The following is a 20455-nucleotide window of genomic DNA, read 5'->3' as shown; positions in this document are numbered from 1 at the left end:
TTTTTTTTGTGATTTGTAGACTCATTCTCCAAGGTTAATTCCTCCTCCACAGCCTCAGGCTCCCCCTCCGCCGCCACCACCGCCTCAGCAGCAGCCGATCAGAAGCCTGTTCCAGCCTCAGCAGCTGCAGCCTCTGCTTCCTGTGCAGCACCCGCACCACACATCCCCACCTCAGGGAATGCACATGCCTCCCCAGCTAGAGACCCCAAGGATGATGATGACCCCGCCACCCGTGACTCCACAGCAGCCCAAGAACATACACATCAACCCGCACTTCAAAGGGACGGTGGTCACGCCTGTTCAAGGTCTGTGTTTCCTTTTGCTGTTGTAAAGCATGGATAGCCCCAGCTTCCAATGGCTTGACTTAGGATTTTTCCACTGACGCATTTTCAGCTTCATGAGCATGTGAAAGCAGTATGCATTCAGTAGAAATCATAGTTCTAATGTTGTGATTTGAGTTCTCCTGGGGTAGCAATATGCATCACAAGACTCCCTCGAGCTGGGCAGGGGCCTGCAGTTCCCAGTCAGCCCCGATGATTTTGCCAGCTGTGGAATGTGAGTGTTCTGAGCCTAGGTAGGCAAGGCTAAGCTATGATGTTTCATTGGTTGGCCATATAAATGCATTTCGACTAAGGGTCTTCACAGCTTACGATGGGCTTGTTGGGGTGTAACCCCATCCTAAGTTGAGAAGCATCTATTATGTTATAGATGACTGTGCATCTGAAGGCATTTATTTATTAGTTTATTGCATTGAAGCTGTTGCTGTGGGAAAATGGTTTTCACATTAAAGTTTGTAAGGATTTGTTTTCCTTGGCTCTTCCCCATTCACTTAGATTTTAGCTTGATGGGTCAAGCTTATTTCTTTAAAAATGTGTATCTCTTATTGTATAATTGAGTGGAAAGCACTGAGAGTACAGTCTGAATGCAGAGAATACATTAGAGATAGCTACTGGAATGTCTGAGCCGTGACAGTTCTTAGGCCTCCTGGTGAGGATGTTTGCAGTGGTAAGTGTCCCTCTGTGGTTCCAGGCAGCATGCCCCCGTTACATTCCAGTGTCAGCTCGTGGAGAGGGATACATCTGTCTTTCAGTTGTTATAGTCAAATAAGTGCAGATCTGATGATTACTGAAACTTGTTCCTTAAGCTAGGAAACTGTTTTTGAGCAGTTTATATGAAGCATTAACTTCACGTGTCTGTGAACACATTTAGTGAGCTACTACTCTATTTTTGGCATTTGAGTTATGTGAACAAAACAGACAAAGCTTTCTTTCATCATAATCTTGCTTTCTAGCAGACAGTCTTCTTACTGCTTATTAGCCATAAACATAAGTATTTTATGTGGCATGTTAGAAGATGAAAATGCAGTGAGAAATTGAGCAGGATGAGGGGAACAGATGGGGTGTATCTTAAATAGGGTGATCAGGGTGAATGTCACTGAGCAGGAGAGAGTTGAGGGATATAGGAAGGTAGCACTGTGGCTGTTCAGGGAAGAAGAATGCAGGGGCTTCCTCTAGGTGAGACCCTGCCTTGTGTGTGGCAAAAAGGAGACCAGCCTGACTTGGGGCGTGATAAAAGCAGAGAAAAAATGCAGAACCTGGGTCCTGTGGAGCTGTGGGGCCATCCTCAGGACTTGGGCGGGGAGTGACATGGGGGGGATGAGAGGCGTTTCAGCAGAGGAATTACATGACTGGTGTATGCTTTAGAAGGCTCCTCCTGCTCCTGTGTCGAGAGTAGACTGTAGGGTGGCAAGGGTGGAAGCCAGCATCCAGCTAGGAGGTGACAGATGATCCGGCCGCAGATCAGTGGTAGCAGGGAGAGAGTGGGGAGCTCAGGACTGGAGGAGTGTGAGGGAAGAGAGGAGGTGCGAGAGAGGCCGAGGGGACCAGAGCATCTAGAGGGATTGATTGCATCACCTGATGGGCGCAGACCACAAGTTCTGTTTTGGGTGCATTACATTTGAGATGCCAGCTAGCCATGTGGGTGGAGGTGTCTAGTAGACAATTGGATGAAAGTTCAGTATAGGGGTTTGGGCTCAAAGTGCAGGTGAGGAGGTTGTCGGTGAATATCTGGATTTAGACCCTGTACATGAGTGAGAGCAGGGAGTCTGTGTGTGGGGAGACCAAGGACTAGAACCCAGGGTCCTTGACATAGGGGGTGGGGGCAGGAGGAAAGCCCCACAGAGGAGCTGAGAAGGAGGAAGGAGAATGATGGTCAGCAGGGAAGGAAGCAGGTGGCCATGGGCCAGCAGAGCCGCTGACAGGTCCATGGTTGTGGCCTGCACTTGGGGGTGGTGTTGGTGAGGAGGAGGCACAGCCTGGCTGAGATGGGGTGCGGCCATGAGAGCACTACATTGACAGACTTTGTGTTTCACCGTAATGGAAGTTGGGTGATAATTGGGGGGAGCCAAGTGGGCTTGAGAAAAAGTTTTTTATTCTTTTTTAAGTTCTTTCTCATTTTAACTTGCAGGATTGTTGCATAGGTACACACATGTCATGGTGGTTTGCTGCCTCCATCCTGCTGTCACCTACATCAGACATTTCTCCCAATGTTATCCCTCCCCAACCTCCCCACCCCTTGCTATCCCTCCCCTAGCACCCAGTGTGTGATGTTCCCCTCTTTGTGTCCATGTGTTCTAATTGTTCAACACCCACCTATGAGAACATGCGGTGTTTGGTTTTCTGTTGTTGTGTCAGTTTGCTGAGAATGATGGTTTCCAGATTCATCCATGTCCCTGCAAAGGACATGAACTCATCCTTTTTTGTGGCTGCATAGTATTCCACCGTGTGTATGGGCCACATTTTCTTTATCCAGTCTATCATCGATGGACATTGGGGTTGGTTCTAGGTCTTTGCTATTGTAAACAGTGCCGCAGTGAACATATGTGTGCATGTATCTTCATAATAGAATGATTTATAATCCTTTGGGTATATACCCAGTAATGGGATTGCTGGGTCAAATGAAATTTCTATTTCTAGATCCTTGAGGAATCGCCACACTGTCTTCCACAATGGTTGAACTAATTTACACTCCCACCAACAGTGTAAAAGTGTTCCTATTTCTCCACATCCTCTCCAGCATCTGTTGTCTCTAGACTTTAATGATCTCCATTCTGAATGGCATGAGATGGTATCTCAATGTGGTTTTGATTTGCGTTTCTCTAATGACCAGTGATGATGAGCATTTTTTCATATGCTTTTTGGCCTCATAAGTGTCTTCTTTTGAAAAGTGTTCATATCCTTCACCCACTTTTTGATGGGGTTGTTTGTTTTTATCTTGTAAATCTGTTTTAGTTCTTTGTAGATTCTGGATATTAGCCCTTTGTCAGATGGGTAGATTGTGAAAATTTTTTCCCATTCTGTTGCTTTGCCAGTTCACTCTAATGATTGTTTCTTTTGCTGTGCAGAAGCTCTTAAGTTTAATTAGATCCCATTTGTCCTATTTGGCTTTTGTTGCCATTGCTTTTGGTGTTTTAGTCATGAGGTCCTTGCCTATGCCTATGTCCTGAATGGTGTTGCCTAGGTTTTCTTCTAGGGTTTTTATGGTGTTAGGTCTTATGTTTAAATGCTATCCCCATCAAGCTACCAGTGATCTTCTTCACAGAACTGGAAAAAACCACTTTAAACTTCATATGGAACCAAAAAAAAAAGTCCCCATAGCCAAGACAGTCCTAAGCAAAAAGAGCAAAGCTGGAGGCATCACACTATCTGACTTCAAACTATACTACAAGGCTACAGTAATCAAAACAGCATGGTACTGGTACCAAAACAGAGATCTAGACCAATGGAACAGAACAGAGCCCTCGAAGTAACGTCACACATCTACAACCATCCGATCTTTGACAAGCCTGACAAAAACAAGCAACGGGGAAAGGATTCCCTGTTTAGTAAATGGTGTTGGGAAAACTGGCTAGCCATGTGCAGAAAGCAGAAACTGGACCCCTTCCTGACACCTTACACAAAAATTAACTCCAGATGGGTTAAAGATTTAAACAAGTATTTTATTCATTGCACTTATAGAAAAGAGCTAGTTAAGAAGAAAAAACATCATTGATGCAGAGGAGAGGAAAAACCTGTCCTATTCAGGATTAAGTGCCAGAGGTGGGGTTGTTGGGATGGAAGAGAGGGAGTCCTCATCAGATGGGACAGATGGTGAGGACTGAGCTCAGATGGGTGGGCAGGTGGACAAGTCTTGTGTCAGTTCTTCCTTGGGGGCCTCAGTTTCCTCAGTGGGTAGCAAGGAGCTAGAGTGGGGAGGTAGGAGATCGTGTTGAAGGTCCGAAAGGAGGAGCTATGGAGTATCTTTTAGTGCTGTCGAAGAGTGGATGTGTACCCTGAGCCCTAGAGGGGTGTGGATTTGAGGTGAGAGCAGTCAGCATGGTTGTGTGTGTCTGTCCAGCTGCGCTCATCTGCACACAGTAGGTGTGGAATAGGTAGGCAGTTGGGTTTACGAGGGTCATGGTTTTCACAAAGTGGTAAAGGCAGTGCTGATAACGATGGGTTGTGGCTCATAAGGTAGATGCCAGGGAGGAGAGGACACCGGGGAGCAGGCTGAGACGGTGAAAAGGAGGTCATTGGAGATCTTCTTAGAGTTGAATGACTGTTCGAGTCGGGGTCCTAGAGGGAGCGAGATGGAAGGGTAGAGTGGTCACCAGGACTGGAGGCAGAGGGGGCACGGACCTGAGGCAAGGCACAGCAAGGGCCACTTTTGTGTTTATTCAGACTGGGGCTGAACTCCCTGAAACGTGAGAGGGGCAGTGTGGTGCTGGGAGATGTCAGGTGGTGACATGAGGTGAAAGCTGGGTCTGGAAGCAGCAATAAGATCAAGAGGGAGCCCTTGTGCCTCCAGACCTTTGGCAAGAAGCTGTGGGTGAACAGCTGCCACTCAGGGGCCATTAGAGCGAGAAGGCGAAGGAGCAGGGGCGTTGTGCACGCTGCAAATGGGTGGGAATTTGGGATTCCCACGGGTGTGGGAGAGAAGTTTCAGAAGATGAGAGTAGCCTGAGGTAGTAGTTCAGGTGCGGGGATTGGCCAGTGGCCTAGAGCCTGGGAGCCTCCCATACTGATGTACATGGGTCAAAAGTATTATGAAGCTGTCCTGTGGCCATGGAGCAGGGGACCAGGATGGTGACAGGCTGACCCAGAGTGGAAGGGAGAGGGCGTCTCTTGACAGTGTTTGCGGGTCACCACCAGGCCACTGGGCATGGCAGAGAACCATGAAGTTGTAAAGTATGATTAACTCCTAACCCCTCTTGACCCCATTGCATGTCCCTATGTGCCCACAAAGCTCTTCCCACCCTGGTTAGCATCGCTCGTCGCCACATCCTCTTAACGTGGCCCTGAGCGTCGCTGACCGGCGCGGTGCCTGTGTCTCCCACAGTAGCTGTTGAATGGATGGACGCGTGAACACATGCATGCTTGAATGGGGAAGTGTGGCTTTCCTTCAGGTAATCCTTTGCGTCTTCCCCATAGTGGTTGCCCTAAATTTGGAACTCCTGTCTGTCAAATTTGTTGGAATAATTTTGCTTATGCTGGCATTTGTTATTGTTGTGCATTTCCTTGTAAAATTCAATGGAAAACTGGCAGTTGGTAATATGTACAGATTTTCTTTAGCTTAACTAAAATAATTTTAGAACCATAGGGTGGTAAAACTATGAGGAAGACCTGAGATATCCTCTGTGCGTGAAAGTGGTATCCCCTGCAAAAGGCAGCAGGCTGACAAGTGTAGAATGCAGGCCTTGCACCCCAAAGCCCACGTGTGATTTATCAACTACTCCACGGTCAGCTTTCTAACGAAAGTTTAAACCCTGAACCAGCTAGCCTTTCTTCACCATGAAACCAGGAGCTCTAGTGCCACATATCCCTTATCTGTAATTTACCTTTGATCTTCAGAGGTACACTGACAGGAGAGGAGGACAGAATGTCCTTACTGGGTACGGATAGGAAACACTTTTGAAGCAGTTGTTTATTCTGTAATAAATGAATGGGCTTAAGTAGAAATACACAGTTTCTCTTGAGAGAGACTGAATATCAAGATGTCTCCTGTACATAAAGGATACACAGATTAAACCAGTGATTCTCAGAGCCTTATGCAGATGAAAGGTGCTTTTTAAAAAAGTTAATATATACACATCTTCTTCTGATGGCACGTACTGTCTTTTTGAGGACGAAGAGTGTTCCACTATAATTCATTTAAAAACAATTTTGATGGAAATTTAACTTGTTTCCAGATTTTCAGTATTACAATTATAATGAATTGAAAACAGTGCATTAGATAACATGGAACAACAAGGTGTAAATATTAAACTTCAGATATTCAAGCTGAAGTTTCAGCTAGCCTGGGCTCTATCATCACTCCTTTTAAATTCTTCTCTGCTCACATTGGTCAGGGAGGCAGATAGGCAGCCAGGGACTGGAGGGAGAGCGTGTAGACGATGCCTGGGCATTCCCACTGAGGTGGCTTCTCTTGGGCGGGCCAGGGGTCTGCCCTGTTCCCACCATGACTGTCTGCAGCAATCCTTTTGTCTGCTGTTTTTCCTTTTTTTTTTTTTTTTTTTTTTTTTTTTTGGTTTAATGTTTTTTTTTTTTTTTTTTTTTTTTTTTTTTTTTTTTTTTAATAGGGAAAAGGCTGGTACTTTATGGAAATTACCAGCTCATCAGAAGCTTCTGTGTAAGAAATCCATTTATTATCATCAGATTGCTTTCTAGAGATCTCACCTTGCCTTCTTGCTCTCATTCTCCTGGTTAAAGAGGCTTCATGTTTTATCCTTTTATCATGTTGGAATTTTTTGGTAGGTGTTGGCATTTAAATTCCAAGTTTACAAGTAGTGCTTATGATCGAGTTATTGAAGATCTGGGTGCTTTCTATTTGTTAACTTGATTTTAAAAATCATGTCTTTGTATTTAACATGTAGTATTTTTCTTTGTCACCTTCATTATAATCTTCTGAGGTCAGAAATATTCTTGTTTTCCTTCTCCACTTTCTCTAGTCAAATATTTCACTTTAGATAAGGAATTGCTGTAACACCAGCTGTGTAGAGTTGAGGGGAGGGTTGGATTCTACTTTATATAAAGTCTTGGAAACTGACCCACTCTAATTTTGAAATTTGGACTCCATCTGTCAAGGAAGGGAGGAACTTCTGCCATTTTTACATTTTATAATAGTAAGCTTCTCTCAGTCACACTTTGCATTTGATCAAGCAGTGACACAGCCCCATGTGTGCTATCACTTGAAAATAAGTGTGGGAAGTGTGATGTCAATTATAAGGATGTATGGAATTCCTTGAGTAATCATAGTTAATAAAAAAAAGTGTATTCTAGCACTCTGTTTTTAAAGTGATTCTGATTGACTCTTTTTTTCTTCTGATTGACTCTTAAAAGCTACACCTCTGTATTTCTCATTTAGCAGAAACTTCTTAAATTAAAAATGCGCTACATTGTCAATTCCCCCGATGTGTATGAGTTTGCTAGGGCTGCCATAACAGGCACTGCAGATAGGGCAAGCTAAACAACAGAAACTTATATTCTCACAGTTCCAGAGGCTGGAAGTCCAAGTTCAAGGTGTGGGGGCAGGGCAGCTTCCTTCTGAGGCCTCTCTCCTTGCCCTGTCCTTGGCCGCCTTCTCCCTGTGTCCTCACCTGGTCCTCCCGGCTGTGTGTACTATCTGTCTCTAAATTTCCCTTTCTTATAAGGACAGCAGTCAGGTTGGATTAGGGCCTAGACCTCATTTGACCTTAATTACCCCTTTCAAAGAGGTAATTAGTGGAATTCAGTTATATTATGAGGTACTGGGGGTTGGGGCTTCAACTTATACATTTGGGGTTGGGTGCAGGGGTCTGGAAAGGGAGTTGCAAACGGTTGACCCCACAGTACCTGACAATCTGAGAGGTTCCTAGGCGCATCTGCTAGCACGTTTTGATGAAAGGCATAGCCTGCATTTAGGTGGTGAGTTTCTTTGAAAATCAAGATCAGTATAGTGCATGGTGAGTTTTAAAGAGCTTAAACACATCTGCTATAGCCTCAAGGTATGAAACGTACAGCTAGCTTCTTCTCTATTATGAAATGTCTTTTAAAAAATGATTTGATTCCTTGTTCTTCTGGTGGATTGATGGAAGTCTTGCTTGTTTATAAACTAAAGTAAACTAAAATCTTGGCATAGTAGATTGTTTAGTAGATCCTTCTTTTTAATGGCCTGTGAGCATTTTCTCCAATTCCTGGGATGTGTTGTTTTCCTTTCTCTGACTGCCTCACTTCCCTCCCTCCCCTTCTCTCCCTCATGATTCATGAGGATTGAGATTTAAATTTTTATATGACTGGTGTAGGAAAATATAACTGGGGCTCAATAACCTGGATAGCCTGGACAGGGATAGGAGAAACAAACTATCTTCTTGTGTTGCAAAATATTTTAATTCCAAATAGCAGTCAACTACTGAGATTGGAACTTCTGCTTGCACTATTGTGTACCGAAAGGAAACTTCTGCGTTCCCCTTTTCTCTTATGGAATTGTTAAAACTACTACATGCTTAGCTTAAGTGTAAGCGCGATGTATTATGTCTGGTATGCACAGTGTATATTTCATATTAAATTTCATATCTTGTGTCTCTAACGCAAGGCGTTTTTCTTGCAGTGCCCTTGCTGCCAGTTCCGAGCCAGCCGAGACCTGCCGTGGGACCCCAGAGATTCCCCGTGAGTAGCAGCTGCTCCTTCTGCTCTGATAGGGATGAGCACACATTTACTAAGAAATATTAATATACCAAGTGCAAGAGGTTCCAGCCAAATATAATTTTAAGGATTTGCAAATATTGACAATAATCTCTGCAATAGAAAATGTTTGTTAAAAGCTTAAGGTCAATGGATTTTTGAGAGTGGAATTAATTTTGTTTAACTGTAAAATTGTTGAATCAGGATCATCAGTGGAATGTCGTTCGTCTTAAAGAATATGAATATTGATTTTATTATTGCCTTATGTTAAGTGAGAAAGGACCTTGCTTTATTGGAGAGATGGAGGTGTGTGTGCACGCGCACACAGGCACATGTGTGTTTGTGTATGTGTATGAAATTCTAGGAAATGAAAATGAGAGATCTCTTCTTGTTTTTTAAAAGAACCCCCAGGGTCTTAAGGAGCCACTCATTTTATATTTTAAAATGAAGGTTTTCACTTGAGAATACTTTTAAAAGAAAGCATTCATTCTCTCTCTTTCTCTCTCACACACGCTCTCTCTCTCATTCACTTATACACACACAGACATGCGCACTTCGCTGTATTTTCCTTAATTTTATCCAGTCTTCTAGCATGTTTTAGGTAGAAGAAACAAGCCCGTGAACTAGTTACATTTGTTTAAATATATACATTTTATTTTGTTTGAATCTTTGGTTCAGTGTGTAGTTTGTTCATGATTTTATTAAACTAGAGAGTACTTTTTTTTTAAACAGTGTGGGGAAAAAATGTACTGACCATAAACATTAATGTCATTTATGTGCAAAACAGAGGTAGTCTTAATTAGGTTAAACAGTCTGACTTTCAGGAAATATCTAAGTGACCTATTTAACTGTTTATCTTGGGTACTTCAGTACATAACATTTATATATGGCATTTAGCAGAAAGGTTTTAATGAAGGATGTGAATGTATAATCAGTTGATTATTCAAAAATAACATTACTGGCTTTAAGGTTCAGAGTTTCATAGAAACTTCTTTGACTTATAGTTAATATGAATTATGACACGTTTCTAAAGCTAGCGCTTCCCGATTTCTTTATATTTAGCTAATGTGTTTTTATAAATTATTTGCCAAGTTCTAAAAGTTAGTTGTTTTTAAAAGAGGTGATATGTATTGAGCATCTATTTGAAGCAGTTGTCTGAAAAGCCAAGTTTTATTAGTTCCATTACCCAAGGCTGACATGGATAATTTTAGTCATTGAATACATTGCTTCTGTGGAGTAGTTGATCTGCTAGTTATTGTAAAGCACCGACATATTAAATACTTTTTTGCTTTCTCAAGACTGTGAATATATCTGTGTTAAAATCATTTTTGGATGTGGATTCATGTTTTGTACTACAGGGATAAAATTTGATGAAAAGCATTTGCAGTTAAGATATAAACCTAAAGCAGTGTAATTGATGTTTTTGTAAAAATATTTACTAGTACAAAATTATAATAGTCACTTGCAATTTTTATTTCATTTTTCAATTGTGCAAACATGACGTATTAGAAGAGGATAATAAAAGAACATTTTTGTGAGAAATTGAACTTGCCTTTCAGTTACATAGTACCTGGAGCATGGTAAATATGTTTCAAGGCAGTTTTGAACAGTTTTCCGTGAGGTGTAATGTTCTTTTTGTTTTTGAGATGGGAAGTGTGTGTAGGTGATCAGAAATAGTTGGGCTAGAAATGAGCTATATATGCAAATATAGCTTAAGAAATGTTCTCTTCAGCGCAGGTATTTACCACGATTTAACGTGTACCTTAAGTCTCAAGTGCTGGCGTTACCGTGAACTTGGGGTATAGAACATGCAGTGCACTACTTATTTCTGTAATCATTTTCCCTTAGAGAAAATAATGAAATGTGGGATGTATCTTTTGAAATACAGTAGCAGTGTTGTGTTTTTAAAAAGCCCACCAGAGTATTGTTGGGAGGATGATAAACTCTAGGGTGTCTCTGGTTGTTTTACTTGGAAGCCAGATCCTTGTTGAGTAAAATTATTTTTTCTTTTTTTCTGCTACTAGATTAAACTTGCTTTCTATGAATGTAAGTGTAATTTATGAACATTTAATGAGGATCTACTTTATGCCAAGTGCTCTGCATAGTGCTCGTCTCTAAGCTATAAAATGAACCAAGCATAGTTAAATGAAGCTTAACTGATGTCCTCAAGCTAATTTTCATTTGAGTAAGATTTAAAAATAGTGAAGACAGCATTATTGTGGCTTAGCAAAGCCCTTTGGAGATTTCTTATTGATGGCCAAATACCCTGAAGGCTCTGTCTTGGTTCTTATGGATGGCTGTCTGCCCCTCAGTTTCTATCCTGTTGGTTTTCTGCATTTCGGGTTCAATCAATATTTGTTAAACTGAATTTTGCTTTGTAAACTGACTACACACACACGCATGCACGCACGCCTGCACGCGTACACACACACACACAGTGATGAAATATTCAACTTCAGATTTAGCAGGTGGTCTGTTTGAATCTTCCTTGGTACATAAAAATAGATTTGAATTCAAAAATCTGTATGCCAGTAGTTATGAAATTTGCCATTGAGCAAATCAAGTTCATTGTAATCTCTCCTTTCCCCAGCTTAAGAACCTTTAAAGGAATTCTCCTTGCTCCTGGGATAGGAAACGTTCTATCCAAAGCTATGCACGTAGTGTGTATGTAGCTTCCTCACGTCAGTCAGGGCTGTGTGTTTACTCCTATTTATGTGGTATCTGGTGAATGTTGGTGGCTCAGTGCCACAGAGTCCCAGTCACCCTGTGCTCAGTGGTGCACTTAGCCACAGGCCCTGTGCAGAGAGGCGGGAGGGAGTGCAGAGTTGCCATACATACCTGGAAACTTACTATAGAGTGATCTTACTGCTTATTGGGAGCCCTAAGTAGAATGAGTAATGTAAAGGGGTGTGTGCATTTTAATTTTTATATTTTTTACCTTTTATTGTTTGCAAGACCATGTATGTGAATTTGCCTAGTAGAATTATATCACATGCATTTCACTATACAATAATACAGTTTGGCACCCAACTGACTAAAGGGTAAAAAAAAAAAAAGGCAGACAGTAGACAAAGTATCACCAGATTTCCAAATTTTAAAGGATGTACAACACATTTGGTATTCATGCTTAATTTAGAACTGGTATGTCCGGAAATTTTGCTGAGTGATAATACCTCCAGTTTTTAAATTAAAAATTACAGAAATTGAGGCACCAAAATAGAAAACACTATTTTTCACAGTGTGTAAAATTATTTAAAATTATTTTTAAAATTATTCTTAAAAATCCAAATCTGAGGCCAAAATTTGGTATTCTGGGCTTTGCTTGTAGTCAGACTAATCTTTTATTTCTTGTTAATTAGCATTTAGAGAATTTAATAAATGATTTTTAAAACAAATAATTGAATGTCAAAATAAGTGTCTTAAGAAAAGGATCCTTGTTTTTGATCATTTGGGGGAAAATTGCTTTAGCTCTTGGTTGTGTTAGTCTTTACACTAGGATGCATGTCCTTCCCAGCCCCTCATTTAAGGAATTCTGTGAAGTGCTTTGTAATTTAAAAATTAGATTCACGTACTTAATTTTAGTTATAGATAAGGACGTTGGTTCTGAACTCTAGAATTTTTTTCTTCTGATTGTAAAATATATTTTTGTTACATAAGTTATGAATGCTTATATGGCTGATGAGCACAGGAAGTGACATACCCTCGGAGCGTCACATGTCCAGTGTGACTGGCTGGCCCTGCTCCATCTGGGCACCTTGCCCTGTCTAGTCTTCCACTCTGGCTTCTTACCATCCACTAGTCCATTTAATGAACATGTTTTTGTTCATGTCAAGGTTGTTGAATGCTCTATCACAAAACATTGTGTTTGTTTTGTTTTGTCTTTTAAATAAGGGAGTAGTGGGGTGGGAGGCTAGTTTACCTTTCTGAAAGTAAGTTTCTGCACTTTAAATTCTGTGTTCCATTTCGGATGTTCCTTGTTTTACAATTAAATTAATCTACTTGGTTTCTCTTTCTACAAAGGCTATACCTGGTGTTTTTGTCACTAACATAAAGTTGTAAGTCCTTATCTTATCCATAAAGTATATTTTCTTGTCATGGATTTGTCCTCAGAGAGTTTTTTTGTTTTTAAAGTTTGCCCACTTAAAAAAGTAACATAAAATGTCAATTGTTGGAATATTTTTAAAGTGTTTTGAGACTTTTCTGAATGTAGTTTTGTTTTTCAGTGCAATTGCTGTTTTTAAGCTTTTGAAAAAGGCCTGAGCTAAATTTTAAGCTTGTGAAAAAATCATTTTGAAGATTCTTGACCTAGAGTTTTCTTTTTTGTTGTTGTTGAGACTGAATCTCGCTCTGTCGCCAGGCTGGAGTTCAACTATTTGATCTTGGCTCACTGCAACCTCTGCCTCCCAGGTTCAAGCCATTCTTTTGCCTCCGCCTCCCAAGTAGTTGGGATTACAAGTACCCACCGCTATGCCCAGCAATTTTTTTGCATTTTTAGTAGAGGTGGGGTTTCACCTTGTTGGCCAGGCTGGTCTCAAACTGCTGACCTCGTGATTCGCCCGCCTTGCCCTCCCAAAATGCTGTGATTATAGGCATGGGCCGCCATGCCCGGCCGACCTAGAGTATTTTAAAACCTGTTCAGTCCTTTGATTTTTACATTGGTGTGTTGGGCAAATAATGAAGTTTCAGTTAGCCGTTAAACACCAGGTGGTTTGGCTGCTGAATACTTTCTTAGTGCCTTTTGTTTAAAATAAACCATACTTTTAAGTTTAAATGCATCTTCTTAACAATCATATTATTACTTACTTACACCTAGCAAATGAGATTCTCATTTTTGTTTACTCTGTAGTTACAGCATGTCACAGGTCTTATAGTTTGGACCGTTATTTGGGCACATGGTATCAGGTGGTAGTGACTGATGTTTCCTGGATATGTCTTATAGGCCATTTCATGCAAATCATGTTTGATAAGACTGCTGCATCAAATCACATTTCTTTCTGGTTACAGCCCTTGCAGATGAGAATCCAGACTTTATTCCTTCCAGGAAAGAAAGTCTTGCTTTTGAATACTCACTGTTTTTACAACATGCCTGCAGTGCCTTGTAATTACCAGCACTTAAGATATGGAAGGAATGATGGGCATTTTCACTTATCAGAGCTATAAGTGGTAGCAGTTGAATACAGTAGGAGATCCTCCCAGCTGTCAAACATTGTCAGGCTTGCAAGGAGAGAATGCAGTTTAAAATGCAGGTGACATAATACCCAACATCCTCCACTTGCTAGTGGGTTTCTGATTAATCGTGATTACCATACATTATCATACCATCAAATTTAATCATATCAGTGAATTCCCATCTGCACCAGTAACAGGAGCAGCTAAACACTATGGTAACAGCTATTAAATAAGGTGGCTTATCAAATTCAGTAACCCTTTAACTTGACTTGCTGCTTTGTCAGCATACATTGCCTTTGTTGGGTAGTTAGGGCTGGGTTAAAGTCCATGATAATCACTTAAAGGCCAGGGAGTACTTGTTGAAATAATATAAAATTGGCTTCTTGTTTCTTCTGTTGGAGCTGTTAAGCTACTTTGTAAAAACTGCTTTCTAAAAGTATGTAATAAACTACAGTTGTCCCTTCTACAACATGTGTTTGAACAGCGAAGGCCCACTTATACATGGATTTCTTTCAACCAAACAGAGATAGAAAATCCAAGTATATACAGGATGTGAAACCCACCTATATGAAGGGCCAACTTTTCTTATATGCAAGTTTTACAGGGCTGAACTGCGGGACATTAGCACGTTTAAATTTGTGTATATGCGGGTGCCTGGAAGCAATCTCCTATGCACACCAAGGGAGGGCTGGTTTTTGTTTATTGGCTAAGTGAATCTGTTACATTGACAGGAGCACCTTTGTAAATTCTGTTCAGATACAGAGTGCCATATACATAGACTTAAACCTCAGTGCAGTTTGCCCATCTGCAACTTAATAATTTCACCTATGAAATGTTGGACAGTAACACAGAGTTTCAAAGTCTTGGAACTCCTCTGTGCCAAGGAAATTTTTGTGATCTGTTTTCAGTGATGTGTCCTGCAAAACACACCACTTTTTTGGTTTCATTTTATTCTAATATTTAATTTCCCAGGAGTCATTGAAGACGTGTGGCTCTGTTTTAGGTGCATTTTTAAGGTATACTTTGAAAGAAGTCCTGTTGTGTTATAAAGTATCAAAAATCAATTCTTCCGGCAGGGGGCTCCCAGCACTTTGGGAGGCTGAGGCGGGTGGATCACTTGAAGTCAGGAGTTCGAGACTAGCCTGGGCAACATGATGAAACCCTGTATCTACTAAAAATACAAAAATTCTCTGGGCATGGTGGCGGGTGCCTGTAGTCCTAGCTACTCAGGAAGCTGAGGCAGGAGAATTACTTGCGCCGAGGAGGCAGAGGTTGTAATGAGCTGAGATCATGTCACTGTATTCCAGCCTGGGTTGCAGAGCAAGATTCCATGTCACAAAAGGACGAAACCAAACAAAACCACAAGCAATTCTTCCAAAAGATGATAACTTTTCACTTTAAAAATTGAGTCCTTTGGGTGTACAAGTGTGAGTTTTGCCCAGTACCTACCGTTATATAATTATGCAGGGACTCTGCCGCCCCCTGTGGTTTTCCTCTCTCCCTACGGGCCCCTGGCAAACACAGAATGTGCTGTTCCTACAGTTGTGTTATGTAAATGGAGTCATGCAGCTTGTTTCATCCGGAGGCTGGCTGCTTTCCTGTAGCATAGTGCATTTGAGATTCATCCATTTGCTGCGCCAGCCAGTAGTCTGTCTTTTCTCTTGCTGAGTAATATTCCACTGTATGGACATAGCACAGTCTGTTTATCCAGTCACCTGATAGGCATTTGGATTATTTCCAGTCTTTGGCTGTTGTGATTAGAGTTGCTATAAACATTTGTGTACAGGTTTTTTTGTGAACATAAGTTGTCAGTAAATGCCCAGAAGTGGATTGTGGTTGATACAGTCAGTGTATTTACAGATTAGACTTTTAAGACAGACCGTATGCTTTTCAGTCGACATAGCTGATACTACTGCTTTGCTTTTTTAGTTCTTTTTTTTTTTGAATGAGGAAATAGAGTCTTCATAGAGCAAATATGGTTGAAAATCAGTGGTGAATAAAAAAATTAAGCGATCACTATGTTCCACGTATTGCCAGAGTTTGTGTTCAGCAGCCTATGGAGCAAAAGTAAAAGATTATTTTCTCTATTTTAGAGATTGGCAAGCTGGCTTTTGGAAAGATCAAAGTGCTTAAGTTGACACAGCTGCATGCAAGAGGTAGGACTGGAGACCATCTGCCTCTGAAGCATATTCTCTCAGTTTTTATGCGGTGTTTTCCCCTTAAATATGAAATTGAACTTCCATAAACTGAGAAAAAGCATGAATCCAGGAAGTTGAGTTGTAACTCTTAAGACTGTGATCCTCAGTAACCACTGGAGCGAGGAAGTTAATGCAGCAGGGCCAGCCATCGGGAGACACTGTCTCAGGACGGGAGGGAGGGGTGAGGTGCAGGAGTAGAGGGTTTTCATTTCCGGAAATAGTGTAAGCAGTCTTTAGGAGGTTCATCAAAGCAGTGTGTTGTACCAAAGAAAAGTTTTGTAGTTTGTATTTGCAGTTTGTAGTGTGTGCTCTTGTTTCACTGCTTGAACCATTAACATTATCCTAATGTATTTAAACTCATGTGGCATTTTTTTACCCCCTAATTTGAAACCTAGTACTTGGCACTAGGTGTATCCTCTTCAAAATGTTTAGAATGACTCTATAAATATAAAAAATACCTTCTAGGAAGATGAATATAGGTATTTAAACAAGGCATAACCTGAAAGAAAAAAAAATCTTTGGAGAATACTGGAATAAGAGGATTAACATAATGTGATAGAGGGCTGTAGTTTTAATTATGTCGGGGTCACTAGTGGCCTTTATTCTTTGCATTTAACCCATTTAATCAGAATTAACTGAGAGGTGTTCTTAAGTGTCAATTGGTTTCTTATATAGTTCTTTGTATTTTAAGTGAGATTAATAAAGGCAAACATGTTGTAGAGATTGGTTGTAATTTATTGAAAGACTCATGAAGTTTCAATGACATTGTTAAGGTATTTAATTAGTCTTATTAAAGTATACGGACTGACCCTTTTAGGGAAGCTGATAAGTCACATAATAGCTGTTAGTGCCTTTTCATTCTCGGTTTTATATGATTAACTTTGTGCTAAGCAATTTATGCAGAGTTTTTCATCCTTTTTTTTTTTTTTTTTTTTTTTTTTNTGTAACCAGAGTTATCAGTTCTTCTTGAATAGGATTAATATAGATAAAAATCATGTAATTAACAAGAGATGCAAAAAAGTGAAGGTATAATTTGTATGAGAATTATATGAGAGAGAATAATAATTTCTTACCTTGGATTTTTAAAGGGATATAAAGAAAAGCAAATAGAGCAATTATTTGAGAGGATTAAAGTAGTCTTTTCTTTCAGAAGGTAGAATTGCATTGATACTAAAAGTTCTGTTAAATGAGGTATTCACAACTCGTAACAGTTTTAAAATAATTCTGTATTTGGTAGAGGGAGTTGGTGATGTATTATCCGTATTCCCATGAAATGATAGAAGTTAGTACAGGAATGATCACATCAATAGATTATGAAGGTCAGATTTTGGAACCATGATTTATATGGCATTGCTTGGAGACAAATTTGTCTTAGCAGAAGCAGTGTACTATGTTAGGAAAAGCGTTTAATAAACCAAGAGTGTGAAAATGTGGGTTCCTGTCATCTTTAGTTGTCATTCATTGATGACGTAACCTTAGTTAATTCACTTTTAACTCTGTCAACCTGAGTTTCTTTATCTCATAGAGGAAGAGTGACTTGTCTGCCAGTTTCTTGAAGCAGTATTTATATCAGCTATAATACTTGATTGTGTGAGTCAGAATGTGAGTGAGTCTGCATTTTACGGAAAACTTAGTTAACAGTGACTGTTTAATTTTTTGCATAAAAATAAAAAAGCTCTTATTTTTTCTGTAGAGCAGCTCTGTGAGCTTATCAGGGACTTCCATTTTTTTTCCATCTACCCATCACCTAAAGCATTTGTCTGTATTCCAGGCCACAGGAAGAGGAGGGGCAGGGGCAGAAGGTGCAGACCAGCTGAGGTATCCCCCAGGGAGCTGCGCCCACCCATCCTCCAGCTGACAACTGCCCCTGTTGGCCAGAGTCTAGCCAAATGCCACCCTCCTTATAAGTTGGAATATGTAGTTTTTAGCTGGTTGGTGTTGTCCTGAATAAAATTAGGGCTCTATTACTGACGAATGAGTGAGAATTTGTGCTGGGTAAGCAATTAGCAGTCTTTTCCATGTGGCTGACATGTTTGTCAGAATTTAAGTTGTGTAATTAGAGGAAAAGAGAAAAGTGCCACTTGTGTTCAAAACAACAGAAAACTGAGGAAAAGTGACACTGTGAGCTACATGAGACATGATGTTTGTTAAACTTCTGTTTCAAAAAGCAATGTTATTAACAGTCAGTGAGCAGCTGTTAGAATTGTAAAGCTTAAAAGTTAAAAAACTTATTTAAACTCCCAAGTTCCATTAGAGCAGTGGCAAGCCACATAGCTGCCCAGATGAGCTCTCCCCTGTGCCCAGTAGCATCTGACATTGCCAAAAAGGCAACTGCCCACCCTCCCTCCTTTTTTTTTTTTTTTTTTTTTTATATAAATTTTTTTTTTTTTTTTTTTTTTTTTTTTTTTTTTTTTTTTTTGAGCTAGGGGTCACTCTGTCGCCTAGGTTAGAGTACAGTGGTGTGATCACAGCTTGCTGCAGCCTCAGCTTTCTGGGCTCAGGTGACCCTCTCACTGCAGCTCCCCAAGTAGCTGAGACTACAGGTGTGTCCCACCATGCCTGGCTAATTTTATTTTTTGTACTTTTTTGTAGAGACAGGGTTTCGCCATGTAGCCTAGGCTGGTCTTGAACTCCTGGGCTCAAGCGCTTGGCCCACCTTGGCCTCCCAAAGTGCTAGGATGACAGGCATGAGGCACTGTGCCCAGATGAGGCAAACCTTTTCACTCTGGTGTATTTCACGGATCAGTCATTGAATGTTTTTTTCCTGAGTAGTGCCTTGGATTATCTGTCCGCTTTTCTTATCCTGCTACCAGTTGGCGGGCATTTGTCATCCTGGAAAATGGGCCGTCATGACTTCTTTCTGATAGGACTGGATTTGTTTATCATTCAGGTGCTCTTTCCCTGGGCCAGCCTCGCCACCTGTAAAGGTCAGTGCATACTTCAGGTTCTTTGGGTCCTGTGGACTTGATGACATGATGTTACCTCCCTCCTCACTGCCCTTCTTCCAGCTGCTTCAGGAGGCGGCACCGTGCCTGTAGCATGTACAGGCTCCAGGCTGCTCTTGCAAATCCTCTTTTTCCATTCTTGCTCTATTTAACTAACTTCCAAGGTTGGAAGTTGCCTTGGGTACTCAATCTGAGTCAGCTGTTCCTTTCTAAACCTTAGATGGCATCTTTGGTCTTACCTTTTTAATGCAGCTCTTATAGATTGATCAGGTGAGTACTGGTAATTTCTTTTACTTACTAAAGCCCGATACGAAATTTCCATGGCTGTCCAACTTTTGAGTTGATACATACTTACCGGTTTTCTGGACTCTGAAACACATAGATTTGCACAGTTACACTTACATATGTGATGATTAGGGACTGGCTAGGGAATGTGGGAAAAATCTCTCCCCATTTGCTGTTCATAACAAGGAATACACAGCGTGCTCTGCAGATAGGCAGCCTGGGTTTGAATTCAGATTCTGCCACTTTCTAACCTTGTACTAAGTGAAGGTTATTTAAATGGTCAGAAGATTTCTTTGAGCACAATACCTATCTTATAGGGTTGTGACAAGGATTAAATGAGACAGCATGTGTATTAGTCTGTTTTCATACTGCTATAAAGAACTACCCAAGACTGGGTAATTTATAAAGAAAAAAAGTTTAATTGACTCAGTTCTGCATGGCTGGAGAGGCCTCAGGAAACTTGTAATCATGATGGAAGATGAAGGGGAGGCAAGCACCTTTTCACAAGGCAGCAGGAGAGAGAGCAGAGGGGGAAGTGGCGCTTTTAAACCGTCAGCTCTTGTGAACTCACCCACCATCATGAGAACAGCATGGGGGAAACTGCCGCCAGGATCCAGTCACCTCCCACCAGCTCACTCCCTCCACCCGTGGGGATTACAGTTGGAGACGAGATTTGGGTGGGGAGGCAGAGCCAAACCCTATCAGCGTGGAAGCTCTTGGGCTTCCCACCAGCAATCCTCACCCTCTTCCCAGCTGCAGGGTGAAGAAGCCAGTCACCATGTTCCTCTCACTTGTCTTCTCTAATCATAATACATAATTAGAATACGAATTAAAATGATTTCTGTTGGCCAGATGCAGTGACTCACACCTGTAAACCCAGTGCTTTGGGAGGCCAAGGCAGGAAGATCCCTGGAGGCCAGGAGTTACTGGCCTGGGTAACATAGTGAGACCCCATCTCGACAAAAAATTAGCTGGATGTGGTAGCTCATGCCTGTAGTCCTGGGTTCTCTGGAGGCTGAGGCAAGAGAATCACTTGAGTCCAGGAGTTTGAGGGTACAGTGAGCTATGGTAGTGTCGCTATATGCCAGCCTGGGTGATAGAGCGAGACCTTGTCTAAAAAAATAAATTGTCATACACGTAAGAAGTCAGTTGTGTTAATTTT

General features: G+C 41.1%; 1 protein-coding gene across 8 annotated transcripts in view; it reads left to right on the top strand.

The window, feature by feature from the left end:
• The window catches only part of RBM33 (RNA binding motif protein 33), a 136742-nt gene that overhangs the window by 63616 nt on the left and 52671 nt on the right, over positions 1–20455 (top strand). For 6 of the 8 annotated variants that reach the window (XM_017519664.2, XM_017519644.2, XM_017519636.2 and 3 more), the window contains exons 8-9: positions 20–305; positions 8623–8681. In XM_017519664.2, the coding sequence (XP_017375153.1) occupies positions 20–305; positions 8623–8681 (345 nt within the window). The remainder of the gene's footprint in view (positions 1–19; positions 306–8622; positions 8682–20455) is intronic. The other 2 variants (XM_017519650.2, XM_017519628.2) reach the window with 1 other exon arrangement.

Source organism: Cebus imitator, unplaced genomic scaffold (assembly GCF_001604975.1).
Source record: "Cebus imitator isolate Cc_AM_T3 unplaced genomic scaffold, Cebus_imitator-1.0 Scaffold20, whole genome shotgun sequence".
In the NCBI taxonomy this organism is placed as follows: Eukaryota; Metazoa; Chordata; class Mammalia; order Primates; family Cebidae; genus Cebus; species Cebus imitator.
The sequence above is the reverse complement of the archived record's forward strand: the minus strand, read 5'-3'. Positions and strand labels throughout refer to the sequence as shown.